Here is a 27921-nt window from a genome sequence, read left to right on the forward strand (position 1 = left end):
CAATTCTACATTATGTGTTGAAAAATCTTTATTACTGGTAAGAAAAACACTGCATCGCTATATGTAAAATAAAGCAAAGTCCATTATTTCACTAGGAAAAGTGAGCAAAATAAAATAAAGCAAAGTCCATTATTTCACTAGGAAAAGTGAGCAAAATAGATGTTAGAATCATAGAACCATAGAATTGGAAGGGACCTTTTGGGCATCTAGTCCAACACCCTGCACTATGCAGGACACTCACAACCCTATCACTCATCCGTGTACTATAATCTTATTGCCTTGTGCTTAGAATCTCCACATATACAGCCTGATGCAAACATGACTTTCTAGCAATGATAAACTTGAACTAAGGCCCTTTCTCTATTATAAACTTAAAGCAATTTTATACTTCTGTTAGCTTCCCTGAAGAAAGTCATGTAAATTCAAGAGTATGTTCTCTCGGTGATCCTGAGTCTCTTCCCCTAACTGAAATACACCTAGGAGCGAGTATGATTGCTAACTAAGGGTGTAACTACACAATATGCCTGACACATGTTGGGCCATGGGTGTACACCTGCATTTGCAGATATACATAACAAGGGGAGCTCACCTTAAAAAGTACTTGTTTGGTGCTCAATGGGAGTTCTGCAAGGGGAGAAGGAGAAGGAGCTTGCCAGTGCGAAGGGTGCTGGGAGGGGGCTGACTTTTTGCCCCTTTCCTTGGGTTCCACATGTCGGTTTTAAGTTGGTCACATGTCACCTAACATGTGCTGTGAGTTTCGTGTAGTTTGACCCTTCATTGAAGTCTGTAGTGTGCCTGCACCCTTCAAGAAACATCTAGAGCAAAACCATTCACTTGTCTATCCGTTGTATGCAGGTCTTGACTCCTCAAGATACACCATTTGGCGCGTGTGCAACTACATTACGTAGGAAGAGGTGGTCAGAAGGAGAATGCCCGCAACCGATGGAATGCAAACCCCGGCACAGTGTTTCATGGAAGTCTGACCATATGATGTAGTAAGCAGCCAGCTCCTTTCTCATCAGAACATCACATTTAGCAATTTGTATTGCTATATGTATTGCTCTGTACTTTTCTCCATTGTACTATGGCTCTACATGTAAATGCAATTGAACTTTTCAAGGATTACATAATATGCTGGCATCACAATGAATTTCCTTTTGCTTCTTTTGAAGAATCTGATTATTTTTCAAAAAAATGTTTTGACCTAGAACAGAGTAGCTTTTGCAAGCTTCTTTTACAAATTAGCATTATCAGGGAAATATAGGGTTTTTTTGCATACATTCTCTCAGTGAGTTCTATAAAGCAATTTGCATTTTGCTTTATACTGAGATTATTATATATGATACGTATTTATACATAGGAGGCAGATTTCAAATTGAACTTCATTACACTGAGCTACACTAGCTGAGGATCTGGATCTTCCCCCATCTAACAAATACTGAATTGTCGGTATCAAGTAAATTAAATTATAGCTGCTAAATGAATCAAATAAATTGGTAGTACTATTGCTTACACATATTGTATAACTTGGTCTTAATAATTCTAATAATTGGTTAGCATAGTAGTACTAAAAAGTATTGACTGTTTTGTTGAGCATTTTGCTCCTCTACCTCAAAAAATGGGGGATGTATGCAGAAAGGCAAACAGCTAATTTCATTTGTATAATTGATCATAAAGCAAACCACCTTTGAAGTGTTATTCAGATCTTCTTTAATAATCTTCAGCCTTTCCAACAGTTCCTTCCCTGTAGTATTATGGTTCTACTTCTAAGCAAGCAGAGCTGACCATCAAAGCAGACTAGGTGTGTCTTGGAATTTTTTCCTAGAATCTCTAGATTATGTTTTTTCTAGAAACATTAGAATCTCAGCCTTGCTGTATGCATCCATGCCAGAATGTTATGATCATTGCCCCTCTTCCAAATGCAGCTGGAGAAGAGAGCAGAATGTAATGCGCTCGTCCTGTGTTGTCTGTTCTAGTGCATCTATTGGTTTCCCACCATGTTTGTGCAGGGCTCTTAGAGAGTTCAAAAGTTACATTTCTCCTCAAATTTACCCACACAAAACTTCTAGCACTAACCTAAAGGGTCATCACCCCAAGATACATGCCATGGGATTGTGAATATTTTAGGAATTGGTTGCAACCTGAATTTTAATACATCTCTTGACCCTCAAATTGACAATGCATCTGAAATACTTTTGTAAACATTGCATATCATTTGGGAGTCTAGAGCATACAGCTGAATAATTTTTAGACAAAGCAAAGCAAGGTGAAGCTGGTGGAGATATATAAAGTTGAGTTAGATATCTTATGTTTACTTGCAACTTTGCAATCTTCTCTGTCTTCTACCATTTGCTGTTAAAGGGCAAAGTGACACCTGCAATACAAGTCTTATAGCCTGCTTGCCAAAGAAGTTTCTAAAAGCCTTTTCTATATCTATCTCATCTTCAGTAGTAGGACTGGTTGGAAAAAGGATTTCACATGCTTTCATCACCGTCAAAGAGGCTGCCCAAACTGTCTATTTTTAAGAGTAATTTTCATTTGTTTGTTGGCAGTACCAGATCCATTTAACATTTGGGTTTCTTTGGCTGTTTGGGATACTCTTTTCTTTGGTGAGGTGCTGTTCAGCCTCCAGTTCTTGGTACCATATGCCACAATTGGTATATAATTAGAGGCAAGAAACCTATGTACTTTCTGTGGCAGACATTTTCTTGTTTTACAGAGGTTGGGAGTCATATATTCAACCCATTGTTTTCAACAAGACCTAAATTTTTCTTCATTTTTTTGAAGTGGTGCTACTGATTTTGCTATAATACATGCTTTTGAGAAACTTGGTGGCTAGGAAAATTAGGATTATCTCTCCAACATACTAGCATATGGGATTTCAAAGCCACAATGAATCACACAATAAGAATTTCAAAAAGACTCCTGTCTTTCCTACCTTGGAAAAACTATACCAAAGAATGGACTTGACCAGGATTGTATATAATTGTGTTGGCTAAATAATGACCTTGTACTTTGGTCTTTAGCATTTTAAATTCTTTATCACATCCATATATCCTACCAGACAGTTACCTATCACACTTAAGGGAGTTCTAGATTTTCTGTTTTTTAACATTATAACTTCATGGGGTTGGTTGTGAGGGTTCTATGTATCTTACTATGGGTGAATAAAGAGCAAAGACAAAAAGGTTGGATCTGTTTATTCAGCTATGAAGCTTTGTAGGTTTCAAAATATAAACTTTATTATATATTACTGTGGACTAGTGTATTTCATTACTCATCTTGCAGAGGTGAAAACATCACGGTTTGGATTTATATGTTCAAGAGCTGGAAAAAATATTAAGATAATGCATATGTAGAGCCCAGCCCTTCCCAGGACATCTTAATGTCAATTCTAGGATTTGTGGGGCTTTCAGGCCTGAATGGACTCCCTTAAACAATTAAGGGACCATGAGGGCAACCACATAACCAAAGAGGAACTATTTTCACATCCTACTAAAAGCCTTTTTTCCCTCTGGTGGTCACTTTTTTTTGGGGGGGGGGGTCAGTCCCATACACCCTTGCCACCCTGTCTCATCTCTCACCCATGAAATCTTTGTGTAGTACTTCTAGGGAAATTAGAAGCAGAATGGATGTGTCTTGCTTTGCTCCACCCTTTTCAGGAATGAAGCATATCCTATTCACAACTTCTTTGGAATGCATGGAGGAAAAAGGGAGGTAGTGGGTGGCTTTTCTCATGTATTATGCTGGAATTACTGAAAGGTAGGTACAGTATGAGAGGCAATTCTGCTGTCTGGGGCACCGAGTTTCCTGGATTGTTTCATAAGAATAATGGGTGTAGTCCCCTCAGATCATAGACTAATCCCTTTAAGTGCTCCACCACACTTGCTGTCAGGAGAGGGTATGGAATGTGCAAAGAGAGGTAAGAAAGGAGGGTGTGGTAAATGTGGTAAATGTGGCAAGGAAGCAACTGGGATTCTAAGAAGCACTAGTGGCTAAAAGGAAAAAAACTGCAGCTGACAGGAGCTCTTCAAAAAAACTGCAGGTGATAGGGGAAAAAATGTGAACTTTCTGGAGAGGACTCTCCAATAAGAATGGCAATTTATTTATTCCATAAAACATTTATACTCTGCTTTTCCTCATGGTTCAAGGTGGTTTACAGCAACTGTTTAAAACATTTTTAGTTAAAACCAAAATTAAGACTTACAAAGTTGCATGACATGTGGAAAAACAGGTAACATTTTATAAAATAACCCGCTATTATTATACTTCATTGAATGCCTGTTTTTTAGGAAAATGTTTAAGACTGTGCCACTGCACTTTCAAGTTTCTCTGGCTTAATTGTCAATGGTTTTTCCTTGTTAGAGGACTTTCCATCTCGTCCTAGGATTAGTGTACTTTCTCCCCATATACTTTTTTATATGGCTGATTTAATATTTTCTCTAAAGTAAATCTTAATAGAATTGTCAAAGGCTTTCACTGCCAACATCAGTGGGCTGTTGTGGGTTTTATGGCCTATGGTTGTGATCTGGTGATTTTAGTTCCTGAAGTTTCACCAGTAACTGTGGCTGGTGTTTCAGAGGTAGGACATGGCAAGATGGGAATCTCTCCAGGTCACAGTCTGGCACAGAGAGATTTCCACCTTGCCAAGTCTTACCTCTGAAGATGCCAGCCACAGAAATGTCAGGGACTGAAATTACGAGACCACGGCCACACAGCCTGGAAAACCCATAACAGCCAGTAAATCTTAATTCTTTATTCCAGACTAGTAATTAAGCCCATTGTACCCAAAATACAATGGACGCTAGAAAGCAGGGGTAGAGGGGGGGAAAGGCGAGGGCAGCGTTTTGAAAGAAAGAGCACCTGAAAGCGGAGGCATAGTCGAGGGCGGTCGGCAGCAGCAGCGGCGGGACGTCCTTTTTTCGGCGGCGGGGCGATAAAGTAGTGGAGAAGGGAGGCTGTGGGTTCGGGCGGCGGCTCCCAGGCGGTCTGGCGGTGTGTGCGGCGGCGGCTCGGCGGCGGACATGTTCCTGATGGCATGTTGGGCTGCGGCTCCGTAGGGAGTCCCAGGCAGCCGGGCAGGTCGACGGGCAGGGAGCCCCCGCCAGCCGCGCTGTGCGCGGCTGCCGGGGACTCCCTTGTTGGCTGGCTGACGCGGCGGTAGGCGCTTCCCGTCTGTTCCCAGTGTTGGGCGGCGGCTGGTTTCCTCGGGCGGCATCGGCGGCGGCCATCTTCTTGTTGTGCGGGGCAGCGGCGGCCATCTTCTTGTTGTGCGGGGCAGGGAGTCTCCGGCAGCGGCGCTCCGCGCGGCTGCCGGGGGCTCCCTTGAGCGGAGGCAGGCGGCTCCAGGGCGGCATCTTCTCTGCAGCGGCCATCTTCTTGTTGTGCCGGGCAGGGAGTCCCCAGCAGCCGCGCTCCGCGCGACTGCCGGGGGCTCCTTTGAGCGGAGGCAGGCGGCTCCAGAGCGGCGTCTTCTGAGCGGCGGCCATCTTCTTGTTGTGCCGGGGGCTCCCTGAGGCGACGGCCTGACGCGGCGAGAGGCGCTTCGCGCCTCTCGTCGCATCGGCGGCTATCTTCTTGTTGTGGCGGGGGCTCCCTCAGGAAGCGGCCTGATGCGACGAGAGGCGCTTTGTGCCTCTCACCGCATCAGGCCGGGAGCAACTGCGAGTTGCTGGGGCTGGGAATCAGAGGGAGCAATCGGCAGGCCCTTCGCGCCTGCCGATTACTCCCTCTGATTGTCTGTCATGAGGAAGGGTCCAATCCGGACCCTTCCTCATCCCAGACGCATCCCGCCCCAGAACCCCTTACTGTTTTATTTAGTCCGTGGTGCCCGCGGCGCCACGGGCGGTGTACAGATTGTTTCTTGGATTATTCAAAAGCTCTGGCCTTCAAGAGAATCTTCCACACTACTATAGTATAATATTTTTGAGGTAGGACTACTGAGATTGAAAAGCTATTATTTTAAGTAGGAAAGGGGCAGAAACTTCACATTAGTAAACTCGAAAGCTCGTGCCTTGATTAAATCTTTGTTGGTCTTAAAGGTGCTACTGGACTCTGATTTTATTGTGCTACTTCAGACCAACACGGCTACTCATTTGAATCTTCACATTAGTAAGATATTCCTATTATATTAGGCAGCCCTGGCTACCTTTTCTTTCTGTCAGTTTGCAGTTGATTTATGGCTAACCTTGCTAGGTTTTCAAGGAAATAAATGTTCAGAGGTGTTTTGCCATTGCCTGCCTCTGTGTAGCAACCCTGGGATTCTCGGTAGTGTCTCATCTAAACACTAACCAGACCTGACCCTAATTAGCTTCTGAGATCTGATGAGATTGGACTAGCTTGTCTATTTACTTGCATATCATTATGCATCTGTATTCTAATAGCCTAGTTGGCCAAATCTCAGAATACTTAACTCTGGAGACTGAACCCATGAACAGACATGACAGCTCTTTCCACAAACCTGAAAAAGGGCCCATGCTTGGAAAAAAAATCTGATTTTTAATTTTTTGTAATTATAAAAAGAGCACGAGGACCTTTAAGATGCAGACCACTTCATCTGCTGCTGCTAAGCAACCACAAGAGGCTTGGTTTCTGTCATGAAAGGCAGAGGACAGTGACCTTTCAAGGCTGTTTTGGCCTTTGAGAGAGGGCTCATCAATGCACCCACAGAAACCACCAGATGACTTGCTAACACAGAGCTTGTATGACTCACCTAGGTCTTCCTGCTTCCTAATGTTGATCAGCAGCCACCCTATGAAGAATCATTGTGGTGTTGTAGAAGGCATTTCAGCGTAGGACAATTCCGCATTCTGTACTGGAAATCCAGTGGGTGACCTTGGGAAAGTTACACATTCTCAGTCTTCCAGCCAGGGTCAAGACTAATCATTAAGAGCGCCTGGACAACACCAAGTGGGCTGCTGGCCTCCCTGTTAACTTGTGTTGGGCCAGTCCTACGATGGAAAGGCTGAGCCCACCCTACCTAAGGCCCACCCATGATAGGAGAGGTGGCACCCAGCCAGACAGAGGCAAGACATGAGAGCTCCGTACTCAAAGTGAGACAGGGTAAATGATGGCATCACATTCAGCTCACTTAAGGTGAGCAGACACCGGTGCCTGGCCTGGCAAGCACCCACATGAAGCAGACATTGGTACCTGCAGCCTGTACAAGACCCATGCAAGGTAAGGCAAGACACAGCAAACAGTGATGCCCAGCCCAACTGAGCCCCATCCAGGGTGAGGCAAGACAAGGCAGATTTTAGCACCTGGTCTGGCTGAGCCCCGTCCAAGGTGAGGTGAGGCAGAGGGTGGTATCTTCCTTGGCCCAGAATGAGACAAGGCAGGGCAGAGGGCAATACTTGGCCTGCCCCCATGCCACCTGAGGCAAAACAGAAGGCAATGCTCAGCTTGACCCCATGTAGGACAGAAGCAAATTGACCTTGCAGGTCCTAGTTACCAATATATATAACTCTCAACATAGCTAAATCTGTGGATAAGTAGATCCAGAGAGAATACCCAGGTTTGCAGGAAAATCCGAAAAACAAACCAAAAAAATGAACACAAACCCTTGGTGGGTAACTAAACCTTGGTCGTTTTAAGAAATGAATGTATTTGTAGATAGGCAACCACAACAGTATTACCAGCCTTCAAGCTTTGCACTCTATTGGGGAATGCTCCTATCCAGTTGTTTTCAACTTTGATAAAAGACTTATCAGGGACAGGGTTGCCAGCAACCACTGGATGATTTGCTACCATGTTACTTGTATAACTCACCATGAACTGGCTTTTACTATCACTTAAAAGCAGCCACTCCATAAAAGTCAGTGCCATCTAGTGGTTGGAGTTTCAGATTCCGTCTTGGGAAGAAATACAGGATATAGATCTGTAAGTAATAAAAACAGCTGAAGATGGAGGGAAGATAAAAGGTAATTTGGTGGGAGGGTGTAAAGCAGCGGTCCCCAACCTTCTTGTAGTCGGGGACCGCCTCCGAGGGAGGGAGAGAGCTGGCAGCCCGGCCACAGCAGCTGCACGTAAACGTGCACGCACAGTTGCCACACATGCATGTTTTTGCCACTAGGTGGCGCTAACGCGCATGCACAGAACAGCCGCACGTGCGTGTTTTCGCCAGCAGGGGGTGCAAACACGCATGCGCGGCGGCTCCGCGCGTGCACATTTGCGTCGCTGGCATGCCAGCGGCCGCGCCTGTCTCTTCCCCCCCTCTCGCTGCGGGGGGAGGGAAAGGTAGGCACGGCCGCTGGCGGTCCGGTACCATGGCCTTAACGCCCCGGTACCGGGCCGCAGTCCGGGGGTTGGAGACCTCTGGTGTAAAGGACAGAAAGAAGCAGGGAAAGGTGAGGACATGGGATGAGAAAAAGAGGAAATGGCATGGAGAAAGGGATACAAATGAAAATGAGGTACCCTGCAAGTCCATATGGGTTCCCCATTATGCAACAGGGCCCAACCAGGCTGCTAGCACTGAGCACTGAGCCCTGCCAGGTGGCTGACATCATGAAATGGGGCCGTTATTTTCCCAGGAAGAGGTTGCCAGGGGAAGGCAGAAGACTGGTTTGCAGGTAAAGATAGGTTGGCTGGGTGTTGAGAAGGAAAGATGGAAACAGAAAAAGGGGGATTTCAGCAATGGGAAAGAAGAAATAGCAGGGGAAGGGAACATGAGATAATCCCTGCAAGTCTTACAACTCCCCCACTTGTATAAAGTGGGGACTTCTAAATAGGGTTAAATGTGTAGGCTGTTATTAATGTTAAAAACCACACCAGCATTGGATTTCATTGTGAGAAACATGTTGACTTAACTAGACTGGTCTCTGGTGTAAAAGTGTCCAATTGAAATCAAAGGCCACCCCAATTTTCTTTGGCCCTGATGCAACTGTTATTGCAGCTAAACAATCACACACACATTCAAGAGGTGAGACATCCCTGTACACCAAAAACTATGCATCTGGACAATGCAATAGGGCTCTGATATTGCTTGAGGTACTTGTCTAGCCGGGTGTCTCTCCAGCGGCAACGTAAGTGGAAGGCTGCTGACTTGGCTGGCTCTCCCTTGCTTTATTGAGTATTCAAGATTTGCACTTTTCCAGTATATTTCACACAATTAATCTCTTTTTGTGAATGTTCTGATGTTTGCAAAGATATTTAGCCCATGTTTCCAAACCTTTTATAACATCAGTTCACAAAACCTATGCCACACGCCATAAACCTTGGGTAAAGTGAATGTTTTTATTTCAATGTATTAAAAAAATGGCTGTGTAAATTGGCTCAAAATTGCACCAGCAAAAGTTTTTAATCTTGCTCACCAGTGAGCAACAACAAAATACATCAGTTATCACCAGAAGATTGTCCATTGCCCTTTGCAGTCCATTTACATATAATTTGAAGGCTAATGCTTTGAGGTCTTAAGATTCCATTGGTCAAAGTGGTTGGGAAATCTGTGGGATGCATCAAAAGGGAGGGTTGTCACTTTATTGTGAGAAAGCTCCTGTGCTTTTAAAGACAGCTTGAACAGCAGACATCCTAAAGGTTGACTTTCCAACATGCAAACTTCTCCCAGCCTGCAGATACACTGAAAGAAAAATCTTCATCCTCCACTCATGTAGTTCTTTAAGGGGCAGGAGTCTTGCTACAACAAAACTGGCAACCCTCTCAAGGTGTTTCTCATGTCTCTAATACTAGACTAAAGGAAGAAAGGCCTTCAGTTATACCACAAAGAATCAAGCTTTCAAAAGAAAAGAAATGTCAGAACTGAATTGATATCACAAGTTTCTAGTTAACTGGAGGACCTTTAAACAGAGATCCACGCTCATAAAACAGCTTTTTCATAGCAAAATAAGTTGTCACAGTACCATGAAACACTATTTAAAAAATGCAGAGATCTGCATTTTGTTTACAATTTTCCCAGAAAAACTGCAATTAAATAAGTCATAAATTAGAACACGAATAAATCAAACTTTGTCTTACAAAGCAACACAAACCTTTACAACTCTACCTTTAAAATTTGAAGAACATTAGCACAAGCTAGAAACAACAGTGGGAATTCAGTTACACAGTTTCACCCCTGAACAGCCTTCCCTGTTCTCAAAGGTTTCAGGTTATTTGTATGCACATTATGATATACAATGAACAAACCTTAGAGTCAAAATAGGAGCCCTCTAAAAAACAGGTGATTTTGGTAAGTTGAGAAACTCTTGCTAATGTTACAAAAGAACTGTGACTTCCAGTAAAAGCTCCAAAACCAGGATCAACTTTTGTTGATCTGTTCTCCACTCAATAGACTATAGTCCTATGCTAAGCAGAATTACACTCTTCTAAATCAGTTGAAGCCAACAGATTTAGAAGGGTGTAACTCTGCTTAGGATTTCACTGGTACAATCCATTGGGAAATTATCTGGCAAATGTTCCATTGAAGTAGTGAGAGTTCCACCAGGTTACCAATGGCTTGTCCAGTTCTCGGTTATTTTCAAGAAAGTTTGTGCAGAACTTCACAGTGGATAGTGTCCATATTTTATACAGCACTAAAAGGTCTATTTTTGTATTGTTTTCATCAACATTTTTAAAATATATTTCTTCCATCTCAAGAGAGTAGATGAAAAATAATATTTAGATGGCCAAGTACCTCAACAGTGAGAAATTCCCCTTCCTCCATTAATTTAGCAACAACCATACGGCATAATGCTAAAGCTATCCAATAGGATATGTACAAATATATATCTATATATCAGTGCCATTTGGTTTAAATTCTTTATATATACATATGTTCTTTTTACAAAGTTTCATTAGGATGAAAACAAGTGGCTTATTTGTTTTTTATGGGCAATGGAAATACAACAAAGCCCCATTCGGACCATCCGCTATAGGGAGCTGTTCTTGAGATGCTGTGTCTGCAGAGGCTTTACGTGAAATTCATAGATCTTCAGTGCAGGTCCCAGTTTTAATGAAAGTCCAGTCAGCACATCATTCCGTGTCATCAACAGTAAAGACTTCCCATCAATTTCCTAAGTGAAAATTAATAATTATGTAAACCACATTGAAAAACAAGAGAGTAACCCGATTTTGGCACTGGGCGCCAATCTCAAGAGAAGGCACTCAAAAACTGGGTCAGCTTGCAAGCTCCTTACTAGGTGACCAAGGCAATAGTGCTGCTAAGGGGACCAGGGTGATCCTTAGATGTGCTGCAAATCGTGCCCCACCTTTCTCCATTGATGGAAGCATACAGCAAAGAACATTTGATTTTCGATACAGAATTTTCCAAATGCATAGTAAATGCATAAATAATAGTTATTTATAGAAAGGGTTAAGAATAAGATGTGTTGAATTGATAGCAGACAGGGGTAAAGGCTGTGGTTCAGTGGAAGGGTACCCGATTAACATACAGAAGAGCCCACATTTAATTTCCAGCATCTCTGGCTAAAAGGACAAGGTGATCTGAGAGAGCTCACCCTGAGACCCTGGAGAACCAATGCCAGTCTGAGTAGACAATAATGCTCTGATGGACCAATAGTCTGATTCAGTATGAAGCAACTTCACTGTACAATTTTAGTTCCAGCAGGGGTTTTCCCAGGCTACAAATGTTAATAGGTCTCTATCAAGGTCTATCAAGCAGCAGAACTACCTCATACCAGGATTAAAAGCCAGCCAATCTGAGAATTCATGATATGAGAAGTGTGAAGTCGTTATTCAAAAGACATTAGGCTCATCATCAATATATTCTCTCTTTTTTGGCCAATAAATACATTATTGTGGCCAATTGAAATGTGCCTCTTTCAGATGAAAAAAGTACAGAACACAACAGACCTAAAGACATTGTCTGAAGGATAGAAAACCCCAAAGACATGACTTCTGAAACACACTTGCTTCATTTGCATTATTTTTTCTTTGCCAAGAGAATTCATTGTCATTAGTTGACTTCTAAAAAGAAAGATCTGGAATGATTTATGCACTCGTTCTTCCTGGTTTTCAGAGAAGACCAGAAAGTACAACAAGGAAGTGTGAGTGAAAAAGTTCATGCTTCTAATCTAAAATCATAGTTGGTCTGGTAAGAACTGAGGGAGGTATGGTGCACCATACCTAGGTGTTAAATACATCCAGATACATCACACCTCTGATACTGATTGCTCTACTGGGCATAACTCATCACTGCATGTCCTTCCCAAGATGAAAACCCTTCCCTGGCCAAGAAGCAGATTAAAAAAAAGAAGAGTTGGGTTTTATACCCTACTTTTCACTTCATGAAGGAGTGTCAATGCAGCTTACAATCACCTTCCCTTCCTCTTCCCACAACAGACACCCTGGGAAATAGGTGGGGATGAGAGAAGCCAGACAGGCCTGCTCAGTCAGAACAGCACTATCGGGGCTGTGATGAGCCCAAGGTCAACCATCCAGCTGCATGTGGAGGAGTAGGAAATCAAACCTGGCTCACCAGAGTAGAAGCTGCTGCTCTTAACCACAACACTACACTGGCTGCAGCTTGGCTAGTGAAGGATAAGAAAGCCTGGTAAACAGATAATCACTGGCTGTAAATGTAATTTTGAAATCTCACTGCCACTCCTCAGTACTCCCAAACAATTCCCTTTAGTTCTCAAGGTCTTGACCATTCTCATCCCCATCCCTGTCTGAGAGATCCCTGAAGACTCCCCCCAAAATGAAACTGACCCAACTTGAATTTCATTTGCAGTACACCCCATGAATCCTTTTCAGTGTATGAGTTGGGAGGGATGGGTAACTGCAAGATGAGATTCATCAACATTGTTAAAGTGCAAACCTTCTGGTAATACAGAGTCAAATGGGGGGAAATGAAATGTAAAGTTCCAGGCAGTGGAGAGGAAGGGGGAAAGAAGATGAAGAAACAGTTAATTTCACCAACTGCACCTGCACAAAAGCAGCACATTCAACCTAACTCAGCTGTTTTGTAAAGAGACATCCCAGGTTGATCTGGGGCCTAGTCAACAAACATCCATAATCAGCAGCTACTCAATGAGCCACCAAGCCAAATGCTGCCACCATGTAATGCAAAACTGTTTGCAATACTGATTTTTAATTGTGATCAGACATTTGAGGCAATCAAAAGAGATGCTTGACTTGATAATTTTTGCTAAGTTGGCTGCATCCCTAGTTAGCAAAATTAACTTGATTGACCAATTTGAAACTCTGAGAGTCTATATGTGTAGGATATATATCTGTATACTAGTGATTCACAACCTGTAGGGTCAGGGGGCTGCAGTGTTATTGCACAAGGTCCACAAATCCACTAGGCTTGGGCAGGTTTCTGCCTTTGTCAGGTGCACCTTTGTGGTAGCCATACCTTGCTAACAGTGATTCAGGCCAGTTGACCTTCATCTACCTGCTGCGTTTTCACAATCTGGTCACAACTCCCCATCTGAGTCTATCTACTCCAAGCCTCCTTTCCAGGCAGGAGGCATCAGGGCATTCTCCTCTGGCGAGGAGCAGCCCTTTTTAATCCTCCCAACAATTACCCAGCAATCACCTCACCCAGGCAGCACAATAGCCTCACCTGGTCAGCAGCAACTCTCCCCAGTAGCTCTCTCCATGTGCTCTCAGTTGTCTGAGCTCTGCCTCTGGCGAGGAGCAGCCCTTTTTAATCCTCCCAACAATTACCCAGCAATCACCTCACCCAGGCTTCCTTGTGGGCCTATCACTACCAATAAGATTCTATCCTATTTTTAGCCCTGAAAATACACAAAATACAGAACATCATCAGAACATTCAGTCAGCAGCTGTTGCAGCACTCAGTTGTCTAAAGGTCCTATTGTAAGGCCTTACCAATAATCGTTGGAAACATATTAGTGAGAAATCAGTTTTTCCTCAATTTCTTTGCCATCCACCAGAATTCTCTTTGTAATGATCTCTTTGCCATTCATGGTTTTCTTGATAGTTATGATGGACTTGAACTTGCCTTTCCCACTGTCGTTCAGAGACGTGACAGAAGAACAGGTACAACTCTCAGTTATTTCAGGACCAAATGAAGTAAACCCCGTTCCTGCGATTGGAGATACACCCTTGATGGAGACAGAACAGCAACTGTCACTTGTACTTCTTCTCTTTCCAGAGAGACCTGGTTGAATTCCAGAAAGGTCATCAAGCAGATCATCAAAGATATGTAAAGAAAAAGAGTCTGTTCCCTTTTGTGCATTCAGGTGTGGATCATGAAAACCCGACACAGTATCACCAAACCTTTCCTTTTCTTTGTCTCTATATCCATCACCGTCATGTCTCCTTCCATTGCCACCTCTTTCTCCACTTTGTCTTTCCTTTTCACTTGCATGTCTTTGGGTGGATCTATCATACCTATCCCTCTTTTTAGCATCAGATAAGACATCATATGCTCTTGAGATTTCTATGAATTTTTTCTCTGCTGCATCTCTGTCCTTTGGATTTTTATCAGGATGTACCTTTAAGGCCAATTTTCGGTATGCCCTTTTAATGTCATCCACAGACGCATTTCTTTGCACTCCCAGAATGTCATAATAATTCACCATCTTCTTAAAAATAGCGTCTTAGAAACACTATTCACTTCATCTGTTCTTGGTAAAAGATTGAATACTACACTGAGACTTCTTGACAGTTTCACAGTTGAAAGGTATAATACATTTTTCATAAGATAATCAACTTGCAATGTTGTAATACAGATAAGTAACACATATACTAGTGTGTACCTCCATGCTTCAGATTTTGTTTTAAAATATCTTGGGTATTCACAACAGGGGAGGACTGTTTTAACATCCAACTGATTTCAAAAACGACAAACAGTCCAGTGCCAAGGTGAGACTGTTACATCACCATTACATCAGCTAGCAGTTAGAACTTGTTAATTTGCATATTGCTTTCCCATTGGTTATAAGTTAGTGATGCTTACCCTTTAAAGTTGGGTGATATCCGAGAACAACAGCAGTGCAGAGATGAACACAGCTGTGTGGTATTTTGACTCTGGCAACCAGAAATGAGTGTTTAACTATATCTTAAACATGTATAAAGCACAGGACATGAAAAGATCAACACTTATTCATACTCCCACTAATGCCAGCTGCATTGTCAAGACATATGCTTTGTGATAGATGGACATAATAGCAAAGCTGTAGACATTATCTGGAGACACCGGATTCTAGTGGGACAACTTTAATTAACAAAATATCTGTAATTTTAAACATTCATTTTCATAATGTCCTTTCAAGTTTATGGAACATCTTTAGATGCATGTGGTGCAGATGCTACCTGAAACTATTGTTTTGAGACAAAAAGTATGAAATTGCTTGTGCCTTTATGTTTGATTATCTTCTATTTTGTCAAATTTCACAGATTAGTGTGATGGTTTCACTGTTGTTGTTTTTTAAATGGTTTCCTTTGCCCTTGCATAATATTGAGATTTAATACGACAAACTGAAAACTCAAGAAGTAAAATAAGGTATTATATTCATTAGCAGCATAGTTTTAAAACTTATTTCTTTTAAAATACCCAGAAACTTTCCCCTTTGTTCCCCTCACTTCAAGATCTTCTTTGGAAATACTGCTAGAAATGCAGCAGCTACCCTCTCTGTGAGTATTTCTATTCAAAGGAATGTGTAACTTCTTCCACCCACATGATTCTTTATAGCCATGATTACGATACCACAGCTACACAGAGGAGAGGTTATTTTGTCCACACCATTGCTAGAGTGGAGAGTAACAGGTAGTGGCAACCATCTGTACAGAGGTATATATCCGAAAGGGATTCTGGTCAGTCCATAGGATCAGTTCCGATGTAATGGTCAAACACTAAAGCCAAAACATTGTCATTCCTGAAGCTATGTAAAGTATTAAGTGCCATACCCCTGAAAATTGAAGTCTTACTAAGTAGAAATATAGTGGTTTGAATAGTTTTAAAATGTGCCGTGTCATAAAAAGCAGCACATTATGACACTGAAGCCTCAGTTAACATGTGGTTTATAAACAGATACAAATACTGTTTAAAATTAACACACATCACTGAAAACGTGAAAGCCCCCCCCCCCCCCACCGACTGAAAGCCTGACTGTGGAGTCCTCTTTTGAATACCTTCATTCACTTGAGGAATCAACAAGAGCTAAGCACAGAGTGACACACAGAGATACACACTTTTATGTCAGCTGTATGTATTTTGTGTTCATTAGTTCAGTTCTGCCATCAGCTACCTAGACTGCTGCCCTTAGATCAGCTTTTCCCAGCCTTTTTACCATTGAGAAACTCCTGAAAAATTCTTCAGGCTTACAGAAGTGATGTCTGCAGGCTACACCTTCCTACCAAGCCCCCAGAAGTCACATGTCACCAGAAGTTACATTACTCAGACATTTCCACAGGATGAGACATCACCAGACCACTCGTACATTACAGGAAGTAACAGGACAGAAATATTTTGAGTTGTGTTTAAAAAGAATAAAAAATATTAAAAATTAATTCCCACTCGGCAAAACCCTTCTAAGATCCCATCAGATCTTAGAAGTTAAGCAAGTTCAATCCTGGCAAGTATTTGGATGGGAGAACTCCAAGGATTTGGATGGAGCTCTTCCAAGGAGCACTAAGGGTCATGATGTAGTGGCAGACCACCTCCGCATGTCCTTTGCCTGGCTGCTAGAGAATCCTAGCATCTCTTGGCTATACTACACACATGCCATACAAGTTGGGAAAGATTGCAGTAAAGCCTATTGTTTTTTAAACAAGTCAGCACTAGAATGCTGTTCTGTTAATATACCATTGTAACAATACTCTTAAAAACTTACTTGTTAAAATTCTGGTCCCTTCACTTGCAAGTGTAGGATGGGGAAAGCCATATCTTCACAGAAGAAGGTAGAGACTTAATTTTTTAAAATGAAGGCTGGGAATTCACAGAACCCAATGCACATAATCAGTGCACTGATAAATTGATATAACAATATAGTCGTGCTGATTTAATCAAAACAAACTGCAAAAGCCTTGTAGCTCAGGGCAGGGTGGTGATGGCGGTTGTTGCTGGGCTATTGGGGCAGTGAAACATCAGGAAAATCAGCCATATGGATGCTCTTTTGCCACTGAACTGTCTTTTAAAGGGGATTTGGGGTATGATTGGAGTTTGGTAAGAATGTAGGATTAATGTCAGATTGGCAATTTGTTTACACATATCCACCAGGAAAATAGTGCAGACAAACAGAATTACCAACAGTAGAACCATGATATGCCAACTATGGCATACTGTTTAGGAAGAAACAACCATCCTTCATATGCCAGTGGAAAGGGAAACAAATCATTTAACTCTTGTGGGAGCATTGCCAACCATTTGGCCTCCACCAAGGGAAGGTTGTTCTCTATCCTGCCCCCCACCTGGTGGAACGAGATCCCAGAGGAGATCCAGAGCCAGGGCTTTTTGGCCCTGGCCCCAGTAGGGTGGAATACTCTACCTAGTGGGAACTGGGTCCTGTGGGACTTTAAACAGTTCTGTGGGGTCTGCTGTTCCATCAGACTTATGGCTGAGGCCAGAATATAACATCAAGATGATGCTGGCCTCCCTGCCTGAGAATTCATCCAACCAAACAAACCTTCTAAGCACTGACTAGTCCCTCTCAATAAGATTTTAAACTGTAAAGGAGTGGTGGCTTTTTAATTTAAAAAGAAATTAAATTTATAAACTGATTAATGTTTAATTTATGTTATATATTATATATATAATGTATTTGTATTTGATTTTTGATACCTGATGTTATCTGCCGTGAACCGGATAAGTAATGATTATACAGAACTCTTTTCTTCTTTTCTTTTCTATTTGAGTGTGTGCAAAAATGGACAGATATATATGCAAAAGAATCCTCCTCAGGCAATACGCAAAACAGTGAGCCAGATTCCCAGGGGCTATATGCATGGACATTCTCCTAATCAGGATGAAAATGAATGCACACTCCTTGATCAATATCCACAAGGTATCTGCTAGAAGAGCTCAGGAGACTAAAAAGGTGTGGTGCTAAAATGCTGATACCTGCTTTGGGTACCACCTGTTTCTGTTCAAAACATGGATATATGACAAGGAGTGGCCAGGTTGGAAGAAATGCCTGCCTTTGAACAAGCACTTAGAAACAGTTCTGATTCCAGTCAGAGGAGACTCTATAGTCCAAAGAGACTCATTGAGGGAAAATTTAAAAACCTGTGTAGGGTTGCTAGCTCCAGATTTCAGGAGTAGAACCTGGGCAAGGAGGGCTGTTTATACCTTGAGACCTCAGAAGGATATAAGACCATAGAGCCCACTCCACCCCCAAAGCAGTCATTTTCTCCAAGGGAATGTAATTTGGCGATCCACCGCAATTCCAAGAGATTTCCAGGCACAACCTCGAGGTTGGCAACTGTGCCAGTGTGGCTGACTATGTGCTGGGAGAGATCACTGAGTGACCTTTGGCCAGTCATCTCCAAGCCAAACTTACTTGGCAGGCTTGTTGTGAGTACAGAATGGAAAAGGAAGAGCAACACACACCACCCTGAGCTCTTTGGAGGGCTGGTTCAAGTCATCTGAGTGTTCTGGTGAACTTCTGGGCAGCAGCAGCAGCATAGGGGCAACCTCTTCGCATCCTTGCTGCTGTTCTGTGGTGTCCAGGGCAGGACTGCTGAAGCCCATCCTGGACTAGAGTGGCACTGGTGGGAAGGGTCCAGGATGGGCCTCCCTCCCCTGCCAGCAATTCCACCCTCTCTTACTGTTCAGCTGTAATAGAAGGGAATTTGAGATTTTCGGGAAGTACCACCCTGCTCCTAACACTCAGAATGGGGCACTGTTTCTTGAGGACAGCTGAGTACTTTTGGTTACAATGAGAGAGTTGGAGGGATAAAGGACAAAAATGGCTGGGAGTAGGTTAGAGACAAAGGGACTGCATTTAAAAACCCCTTAACACTTTTAGCCCCTTCTTGGCAGTCCTTGTCCCTTCCTCCATTCCCCAACCACAACCAGAAGGACTCAAGTATCTTAAGCACTCTTTACAGTCAAGATGCTGTGCTGCCTGTTGAGGTCCCCTTCTGATTACATCTGGAAAATCTGAAAGAAGATGGGCTGTGCTTCTTTATTTACTGGATTTATCACCACAATAGACTTTGATACTGTGGATAATGTCATCTTGTTGACGCACTTGGAAGCAGAAGTGACCAGGATGTGACTGGAATTGGTTTAAATGGACAGGACTTAGAGGGTTACTGTTTGAGTTCAATTGTCATGAGTGTGATCCATGCCTTTGGGAATTCCACAAAGCCCTGTCCTACTCCCCCCCCCCCCACCATGCAATTCAGTCTCCCCCATGTAATTCAGCCTGGAAAAATAATTCATGATTTGGAACAGGCTGTTAACAATTATAATTTTTTATTTCTTTATCTGGCAATGCTATATAAGAGCTAAGCTGGTACCTTACTGCTGCAGTTAAATGGCATGCCTTAGATCAGTGGTCCGCAACCTTCTCGAGGCTGCAGACCGGCGGCGGGGAGGGTGACCACCCAGCCGCGCATGCCACACAAACGCGAATGCTCTCCCCCCCCCCCCACAAAAAGAAGCTTGCTGGGCCGCAAGCTAATCGGCTGCTTTTGCGGCCGATTTGTTTGCAGCCTGGGAAGTTTCTTACTGGGGGGTGGGGGTGCCGCGGCCCAGTGCCATGGCCTTCGCAGCCCGGCACCGGGCCGTGTCCCGGTGGTTGGGGACCACCGCCTTAGATGAGGGATTTTCAACCTTTTTGACTTCTTCTGGCACATTTTGGAATTCTGACACAGGGTAGTAGGCACAATTAAAAATCGTTGCCACACCCAGCCCATCCTCCAGCATCTGTACTGGCTTCAGGTTTTGGTTATCACCTTTAAGGCCACACGTGGTGTGGGACCGGTATACCTGAGAGATCGCCTCTCTGCCTACACCCCTCAAAAAGCCTTGTGTTCCATCATTTCCATCTGGTGGTCCCTGGCCCAAGGAAGCCCACTTGACCTCAACCAGGGCCCGAGCTTTCTCTATTCTGGCCTTCACCTAGTGGGATCCCAGAGGATATCAGGGCATGGATGGAACTCAAACAGATCTGCAGGGCCTTCAAAAGGGAGATTTTGGTTGAGATTGACCTGAATCATCGCTTCTCATTGGCTCTCAAGCCTCCCGATGACGACAATCACTACAGATCTGCCTATCCCACTGTGCCTTCAGTACGACTTGATTAATTTTCTCCCCGGTATTCTACCATTTTACAATGTTGTTTATTGTTATTATTATATTGTTGTTACTGTTATCACCACATTATTACAAATTGAGTTACCTGTATCATTCCTGTTTCATGTAAACCATCCTGAGCCTTCGGGGAGTGCAGTATATAAATATAATAAATAAATAAATAAAATTGTGTCTTCTTCAGAAATCTTCTTGTGTAGAGATTGAAAGTGGATATCAAAAAGCTAACATGGATGGTCAAAACAGCTTTACCTGCTCTTGAAAAGCGTTAGCTTGTTCTTCGAAGCCCACTGTTCTAAAATAATTCACCACATCTGTAACGGCCCAGTCAGCAGGATCAGGAGGTCTTCCATTTTCAACCAAGCTACAATGTGAAAATGCAGGCAGATGTTAATATTTGTGTACAGAAGTACCAATGCTGCTTCAAGATATGTAACATACCTATCATTCAATGATACTGCAATCCTATGCAAATTTATGTGGGAATAAGCCACACTGAATAAAGTGAGATTTACTTCTGAATAAGCTAGCATAGGATTGCACTATCAAGAATGAAAGAATGCCATCCAAGAATGAAGCCTTTCTATACAGGCAATCTGATTCTCCAGGTGGATAAATTCTGTCATGAAACTTGAATACCTGTGAGTATAGCTCTATACAATTAATTCCCCCACCCCTTACCCACAAAGCAATATTTCTTTTCCATCTCCAAGACCCTCCTGACTCAAAGTGATAAGAGGTATTCCATAGGGTGATTTCACATGTAATAATAATAAAAATTCTGGCTTATTTAATAATAAAGGCTTATTTTACAATATATGGAGTGCTGCAGTTTACAGCCAATCTGTTAATGGGGGGACCAAACTTCTATGCCAAAATAACCCAAACTGTATATACCAAACTAATCTGAGCTCTTCAGACTGTATACATTATACAAATCAAACTACCTTATGAGCTATTTTTAAAATTTTGCGTGTTAGTTCTGCTCTGTCAGTGATCCACTGCCTCCTGCCCACTTGAAATCTTTTGCAGACATTTCTTTAGCCTCTGAGATTCATTATCCTCACCCTTCCAGGTGTTATCTTTGGAACCATGAGAGCCAGAAGGTTGGTTGTTTTATTTTTAAAATGAAAAGCACTACTTCCCAGGGCGGTGAATGCTGAATTATTTACCACATTCTATAGTGCGTCTGTGTTCCTGAGGAATCACAATATAGTAACAGTACCACTTATATTTCTAGGTTTAAATGGTACCCAATGCCCTTAGGAACCCTTTCAAAACCTCTGAACATAACTTCCATTAGAAAAAAATGACAATAAAGCCAAATAGTTATTAAAAGCTGCCTTGAACCACAAGGAAAGTTGGGGTAGAAATATTTTAATCAATCAATCAATCAATCAATCAATAATCAATCAATATAAATAAAATAGAACATCTTCATTTTACAAATCACAAAGCATTGAATCTGAAATATTGTATTGGTACAGAGTTTCCCAACAATTTATGCACTTAATGGAAGTGCATTGTTCAAACATTATGACGGTAAGCATTCTTCTGTAAAGGAAAAATTAACAGGAAATGTACACAGACAATATCATATTAACCAACAAACTTAAAAAAGATATATTTCAAAAAGTTTGTTAACTTTATTTTCTTTAAAAGATGAATTTTTTCATCTCTTCCTTACTGATACACATTCTGAGATTATCTTTTGACACTGATTTGATTACTCGCAAACATATTTAAGTTGGACTCCCTGCTAAATATACTTCAGTTAGCATTTAAAAACTGTTTTTCTTTGGGTGGTACACTTGCTAAATTATTCTGGTCTGTTTCATTCTTATAGGCCATCCAAATATTTCAGCACAGTAGCTGAACTTGATGCCACTGACTCAAATCTGAGCATGTCTTGCATGCACAAAGCCCTCATTTCAGTGGGCTTCACTATGCATTTCAGTGCTGAGGACAGGGCTTGCACTAACAATGTGGACACCAGGCCCCATCTATGCCTGCACCCCTCTGAATTGCAGTGATTGGCAATGTTAATGTTTCTATTGCCCTTTTGAAAGCATAAGATTCTTTAAATACATCATTTCAGTAATCCACAGAACAAAATTATATATTACCTTTCCACAGTGCTATGGACAGAAGTACTATTATTGCTATTTGGTAGACTGGATGTGGGGGTGAGTAGAGAAATATTGGCTGTGAGAAATATTGGTTGTGTAGCTACAGCTAGTGAACTGACAGCTAGTGACATTGGAACTACGGAATTCTTAGCTTAGATTCTTGACTTCTGTCTGGCCAGGAGTTTGGGGTAATAGTTTTAATACCTGTCTCCCACGGCATGTCCAGTCGCTCTTACCCCAGTTAGGTGGTTTGCCCATCCCTCTTGGCTTCCTCATTTCACCTGGATTTTGATTCTGTACAACTACAGACAGACAGCAAGGAAAGGGGGAAGCAAAAGATGGAAAATTGATCTCTGTGTAAGAGCTGTTCACTACCACTGAGATTTAAAAAGATATCAGAGCTTTGTTCAACCTAGGACCAAATCTGGAAAACCAGACTACAAATTCTGGGAAAGGACGTGGCACAGGTAGGGTTACCAAGTCAGGCAAGACTCAGAGATCTTCTGGAATTACAACAGGTTTCCAGATGTCAGACTTCAGTCCCTTTGAAGACTATATCACACTTCACTAAAGTTGCCACATCTTACCCTCCTCAGGCTCCACCCCCAAATTTCCAAGACTTCCCCAATCCTAGGCAATGTAATTTATCCCAATCAAGCGGGATTAAAAAACGAACATTCCCCAATAGACCACTGCCAAACGCTTTACCATCTGGCAGCTTCTGGAATGAATAGTCCAACCAAACCTTATATGTGCCCTGTGTTAACTTAGTACCAGCCTTTGATTTGATCCATAGGGACAGGCTCTGGCAGAAACTGGATAGGATAAATTTTGATAAGTGACTCTTGAGAATTACATTCTGACACATTGGCAAAAATTAAAGTGGGACCATTGGGAACTCTAAGAAAGGATGTATCAGTTAGAAAAGGAGTCAAGCAAGAATGTGTCCTGGCTCCCTTGCTCTTTAATGATCTAGTGCAGAGATTAGATGGCCCACAATTTGTGGCACCCTCCAGAGGCCAGCAGAAAATCTGTCTTGCTTTATGCAGATGATATGGCTCTCTCTTTGACTCTAATGGGACTAAATAGGTTGCAGGATAGATTGGGTGGTTACTGCAGAGAGGAAGCTCTAACCATTAATAACCAAAAAACAAAAGTAATCAAACCAAGAAGATTAACTTGGAGTGTACATAGCACAAAAACTGAACAATGTAAATAATTTAACCACTTAGGAGTTACATTCTTGGAGACCCTGGCATGCAGTGCCCACACAGCCTCCATAAAAGCCTCAGCAATAAAGACCATGGGGCCAATTATGATATTTTACCATACAAAGCAGGGAGGCACTTCATACCGGTTATCAAATTGTTCACAAACAATGTCCTGTATGGCATTAAAGTTTGGGGGCAGGATGGAGCAAGCATTTTGTGGATTATAATCTATTCAGGAAGCCTAGAGTTATGATGTGGAGGCATACAATGACAAACTGCCTCTGGATATCTCTTGACTTGAAAAATCTAGTTTCTCCATAAATCAGCAGTGGCCTGAAGGCACTTCTCATAATTACCAACTCAACAGAATAAGTTAGGTATGCAAAGCAATGCCAAGTGAAATGTAGGAGGCACTACAGAAAGCCAGGTGGTTTTGACTGCTCAAGTATGGTACAGTTAATAGAATCTGGGACAGAATACACTGCCTTACAAGGTCCCTTGCCAAATCTGCTGACTCACCCATTGTTTACCCATAAAACACTCCGGTGCTTTAAAAGTGAGTATGTAAGCAGTAAGACAGGAATGTCATAGGTTTCCACACTTTGAACAAGGCTGGGCTGCTCTGTATTCTCACCCATATTCTCAACTTGGTAATTCCAAACAGGGATGGCATATTGTAAAACTCACAGGACTGGAATAATTCTTCCTATAACCTGATCCCAATCATCCTAAAACAGTGGCTGAATCTTCTTCTAATGTAGCAAGAAGCTGGATAAAGGATCTTAAATACAAATAAGACGACAACCTCATTCCAACATGTCTGCGAGCACAACTATGATATTGGTGCTTATAGCATTCTGTACTTGGCATTTTTGGGTTGCTTATGCAAATCAACACAGAGAACCAGTTTGTGCAGACAATAGCTAAGTTGGGAATCAGTGGATATCCAGTTAAACTGGATCATCACAGCCATTCACAGTTATGCAGACATACCATATAGCTCTTGGGCAGCCTATAAGGGCTGGGATTGTGGGCAGCAGCTGAGGAGGTGAGGTCAGAAGGCAAGCAAGATTAGCAGAAGAAATGGCTAGAACCAGCAGTAAGCTTTTCCATCAGACAGGGAACCTCAATTTTCCTTTAGGTTTTTATACCATCTTCCCACGTCAGAGAACCCATTGGCCATGTTCACGGGTGGAACTCTCTTAGGCTCAGAACTTTCTCTGGTCTCAGGAAGAGGCTCATCTTGTCCCTTCAGTGGCTGGCCACATGGGAGAGATGTGTAACTCCCAATCCTAGAGTACTCAGTTTGAATCTGTGGAACTCCTAACACAGGCCAATGCTAAACATTGAAGTGTTACTTAAACAAATTTATTGATTGATTGATGTGGAACATCTACTGGCGTGGTCCCTCCAATGGGACCGTGCCAGTAGATGGGCAGACGCGCCAGAGCACTGAGACGTGTTCAGTGCTCTGGTGTCATTGCTGCCAGTCTTCCAAGGCTGCTCCGACCCTACCCCCGCTCTGCTTCCCAGGCTGCTCCTGCTCTCTGGAAAGTGGGGCCAACCTTGGAAGATTGGCGGGGGCAGGGCCAGCCCAGCGTGACACAACGCTGTGTCATACTGGGCTGGCCCCACCCTCACTATGCGGGGTGGGGGTGGGGGGAGGAGGGAGGAGGCAAGGAACAAGGATTCTTACCCCTTATGTGGATGCTGCACATAAGGGGCGAGAATCCATGTCAGCAGATTTTTTTTGTTCTATTTTTATTCTCAAACTTTTGGATTATACTAGAAGAGAACCTTCTACAGAAGTGCTATAATAGCACTTCTGATTTACAGGACTACTTCTAATTCTCCAAGTATCTTGGATAAAAATGTACTTTTGCTAATACAGTACTGGCAAACAATTTTCAAAATCAAATGAGACTTTGAGCCTGATTTTAAAGTATGCTTGAGTGAGAGCCAACATGGTGCAGTGGTTAGGAGTGGCAGACTCTAATCTGGAGGGCTGGGTTTGATTCCTCACTCCTCCACATGCAGCCAGCTGGGTGATCTTGGGCCAATCACAGTTCTCTCAGCTCCACTTACCTCCCAAGGTGACTATGGTGGCGAGAGGAAGGGAAGGTGATTATAAGCCTCTTTAGGACTCCTTAGAATAGAGAAAAGCAGGGTATAAAAACACGCGTTCTTCATACTGGACTTCAGCTTTTGAACTTACTAATTTTTATACAGTGGTCAAGTCCCCACTTCAGGCTGGCTGGCTGGCCCTCCTTGCTGCTGCTCAGGTGGGTGGCAGCAGAAAAATGGTGCTGGTGGGAAATGGGAAGGATGATCGCCAGTGTCCTGACGATCAGTTCTGGCACTGCTAGAAGTGACACCATTGTGTCACCAGTGATGTCATTATATCACTAGTGAGATCCTCCCTCCTACCCCCACCCCCACCCCCAGACAGGTTAGTCTCTAGTCTCGGAAGTAGTTTTGTCAGGGTTATTTCAGCAATTTTGCAAAATTACACTTTTGCATTTGGGTGCCAGGAATGGATTCCCCAATACAAAATACACAAGCCCCAGAGTGAAACGTGAGCAAGTGTAATGCACCTTTTAAAATACATAGAGGTCCAATTACCCATTGAGAGAGGCTGTTTTCTCTTCTAAGCTACATTTTCAAGCACTCCGCCCCCTCCTGTTGTTTTAGTTCGAGTAACTAGTTCCAAGCTGTGAACCACCTTTTGCAATTGAAGAAAACACTCCTTTTCTTTGGACTGAACCATGGGACTGAAAAATGGAACTCTAGACGGCTGACTTCAACTTGGAGGCTTATTACGATTGTTCCACAAAATAGGCGTCTAACTCACAGTGTCAGCAGGCTCCCCACCCAGCAAACACCCCTTAAGCTTTATACAAGGCAGATAATAATTGCGTATATCGCTAGGAAACAGAAAAACTAATTATTATTATGAATAAAACTGTAGGCTGCTTCTCCTTCTGTCACTGCACTCATGCCTTCATAGTTACTGTGTAGTAAAACCCACAAAATTTGGGAAATACTAGCGCCAAAAGAAAGAGATGGGGGAAAACGCACCACACCAGACAAACTGAAATCTATTTATAGCCACTATCACAGCATGCTAACTGCATACTTTCCCAGATAAACAGACATCCAAACATACTCAATTCAAAAACCCATAGTTTGTGCACAAGCTAATTATGCTTCCCTGCAGCTTCCAACATAAACCACCTTCAATTAGGACTTGCCTCTTTAGTATATGAGCCACAGGGCAAAGTACTAAATCCAAACCAGCCCAGTTTTGATTACATCTCCCCTCCAGGAAACTAGATAACAAGTCTTGTAATTCAGGGTGCTTTTTAAGAGGGCTTTTGAAGTATAATATATGGATATTTATTGCATATTAGCAAATTGTATTGACAGGTTTGTGCATATAGGGATTAAATAAAATAAATGGAGGTGGATGGAGTCCAGGAAATAATTTGGTTGGATTAGAAGGTAAAATTCATCTTCCATCTTCCTGTGCAGTCCCACATTGGGCTGGCCATAGAGAAGCATTAAAAGCTCCAAAGAGAGATGTCTCACCCGGTAGGAACTGTGCATATGCTGGTTTTCCTGCCAGCGGCATCATGTTTTCCAATGGCAAGATGCCCCTTTCCCTCAGTTCCTTTTTCACATCACAAGAAATTTTTTAATCCCTGCTTTTCACTACCTGAAGGAGCCCACGGATACCTTCCCCATGAACACCCTGTGAGGTGAAAGAGAACTGCTCTGAGCAAACAGCTTTAAGAGAACTGTGAGGAGCTTAAGGTCACCCAGCTGGCTGCATGTGGAAGAGTGGGGAATCAAATCTGATTCTCCAGATTAGAATCCACTGCTTTTAATGACTACACCATGTTGGCTCTCAAGTGTGCATGCACACAAAAGCTTACACACAGAATTAGTGTCCGGTGGGTCTTAAAAGTTACCACTGGACTCAAACTTAGTTCTATTGCATCAGACCAACACAACTACCTACCTGCATATGGAGTACAAAACTGTCATCAATGTGGGTAAATCATCTACTTGTGCATTATAATACCACCCAATCATTACAGTATCTGAGTTCCTGGAGGGCTGGCAGAAATATATAATAATCAGCACTCAAACAATCAGTGCCCAAACTGCATTCAAGAAACAGAATGATCTGGGCCATGCTGATCCATGCTTCTGTAACTTCATGGTTAGATTGCTTCAACATACTCTTTGTGTGGAAAGCCTTGAAGACAACCGAGAAACTACAACTGGTCCAGGATGTGGCATCCCAATTGCTATCAGTGGCTAGCTACCAGGCATAATTTCCCCATTTTGAAACAGCTTCGTTGGCCATCAGTGCTCAGTTTCTGAATTAAAT

The 27921-nt window shown here is 42.7% G+C and overlaps 2 protein-coding genes across 15 annotated transcripts in view; one reads left to right on the top strand and one right to left on the bottom strand.

Annotated features, from left to right (window-relative positions):
• Window positions 1-3334, top strand: part of LOC143835494 (uricase-like) — a 118673-nt gene extending 115339 nt beyond the window's left edge. For all 5 annotated transcript variants that reach the window (XM_077333182.1, XM_077333181.1, XM_077333183.1 and 2 more), the window contains one exon: window positions 856-3334. In XM_077333182.1, coding sequence (XP_077189297.1) covers window positions 856-996 — 141 coding nt within the window. In that variant the 3' untranslated portion in view covers window positions 997-3334. The remainder of the gene's footprint in view (window positions 1-855) is intronic.
• The window catches only part of SAMD13 (sterile alpha motif domain containing 13), a 126780-nt gene that overhangs the window by 71179 nt on the left and 27680 nt on the right, over window positions 1-27921 (bottom strand). For 3 of the 10 annotated variants that reach the window (XR_013230165.1, XR_013230164.1, XR_013230166.1), the window contains exons 1-3: window positions 13792-14878; window positions 7771-7879; window positions 6713-6834 (exon numbers count right to left, since the gene is read on the bottom strand). Coding sequence is in view for 7 of the 10 variants with exons in the window: in XM_077333188.1 (XP_077189303.1) it covers window positions 13812-14507 (696 nt within the window). In the remaining 3 variants the exon portion in view is untranslated. The other 7 variants (XM_077333189.1, XM_077333192.1, XM_077333193.1 and 4 more) reach the window with 6 other exon arrangements.

This window comes from Paroedura picta, chromosome 4, assembly GCF_049243985.1.
Source record: "Paroedura picta isolate Pp20150507F chromosome 4, Ppicta_v3.0, whole genome shotgun sequence".
Lineage (NCBI taxonomy): Eukaryota > Metazoa > Chordata > Lepidosauria > Squamata > Gekkonidae > Paroedura > Paroedura picta.